Source organism: Condylura cristata, unplaced genomic scaffold (genome assembly GCF_000260355.1).
Source record: "Condylura cristata isolate star-nosed mole 26May11 unplaced genomic scaffold, ConCri1.0 scaffold00081, whole genome shotgun sequence".
NCBI lineage: Eukaryota > Metazoa > Chordata > Mammalia > Eulipotyphla > Talpidae > Condylura > Condylura cristata.
Genome location: NW_004567182.1, coordinates 67,080 through 68,183, shown reverse-complemented (window position 1 = coordinate 68,183; position 1,104 = coordinate 67,080). Strand labels below are relative to the sequence as shown.

General features: G+C 72.7%; 1 protein-coding gene across 1 annotated transcript in view; it reads right to left on the bottom strand.

Annotated features, from left to right (window-relative positions):
* The window catches only part of RASA3 (RAS p21 protein activator 3), a 26,216-nt gene that overhangs the window by 10,701 nt on the left and 14,411 nt on the right, over positions 1–1,104 (bottom strand). Inside the window, exons 8-9 of the mRNA XM_012734868.1 lie at positions 753–857; positions 74–230 (exon numbers count right to left, since the gene is read on the bottom strand). Of these exons, the coding sequence (XP_012590322.1) occupies positions 74–230; positions 753–857 (262 nt within the window). The remainder of the gene's footprint in view (positions 1–73; positions 231–752; positions 858–1,104) is intronic.

The window sequence follows — 1,104 nt, the reverse complement described above, 5'->3', positions numbered from 1 at the left end:
GCAGGGAACTGGCCGGGTGGGGCCCACGGCTGGGAACGGGGCGGACCACAGGCGCGGCCAGCCAGAGCGGCACCTCCACGTCCGCGGACTTCAGCAGCAGGCCCCGCAGGCCCCTGTAGTAGTCCGAGGTGAAGACGTGGTCCTCCGTGTACACCACGTTGAGGCGCAGAGACCCCAGGTCCCCAGGCTTCAGGTTCTTGCCGCCGCTGTCTCGGGGCTGGAGGAAGTACCTGGCGGGGACAGCGGGAGGCAGGACGGCTCGCGGCGGGCTGTGCCCTGCAGGCAGGCGGCGGCGCCCGCGCCTCAGCCCCGCAGAGGCCAGGCCTGGGCGTGGGCAGTGTCCGGGAGGCGGGGCGGGGCGAGGGTGGGGCCAGGCCAGGCCCAGCAGCAGCAGGGGCTGGCTGCTGCCGGCGCTGAATTTGGGAGGTGCTGGCCTGTGTGGGGGCCCTGCTGTGGAGGCTGTGGCTGTCTCCTCCCCTGACCCGCCAGCTCAGGACCTGGTGGGCAGCAAGAGGCATCTCCAGGCCCCTCCAGAGCACAGGGAAGGAGCCGGGATGCGGCCGGGTCTGCTCTGGGCAGCCGCGCCTGTGGCTCCTCGTTCCCAGTGCCAAGCCGGAGCCACGGGCCGGGCAGCTCGGCTGCGGCCGGCGGGGGTCCAGACCTCGCACTCCGGGGCGGGGTGTGGCTGAGCCAGCCCCAGGACCGCTGGGCACCCCCACGTGGCAGCACCCCGCACTGAGTGCCGCCCTCACCAGGCCTCGTAGGAGCTGGACTGCCCCAGCACCTTCAGCGGGACCCGCAGTTCTCCCAGAAACTCGTCTCCAAATTTCAGGTTACTGGCGTTCCACAGGTCCACTCTGAAAGGCGTTTGCCCAGCGTCAGAGCCCAGCAGCGGGCCGGGGTCTGCGCTGCTGGCGGCAGGGAGACGGCACCCAGAGAGCTGGCCCCGGGGGTCACGGGGCATGTGACACCACCCCCCGCCACCCGCGGTCCCCTCCCTGCCAGGGAGAGTCCCAGCGGGAGACACGGACCCCTGACCCTGTGCAGGAGCACTGGCCCCTGCCCGCTGGCCGCTGCGGAGGGGTCCTGGCCGGGCAGGCGGCC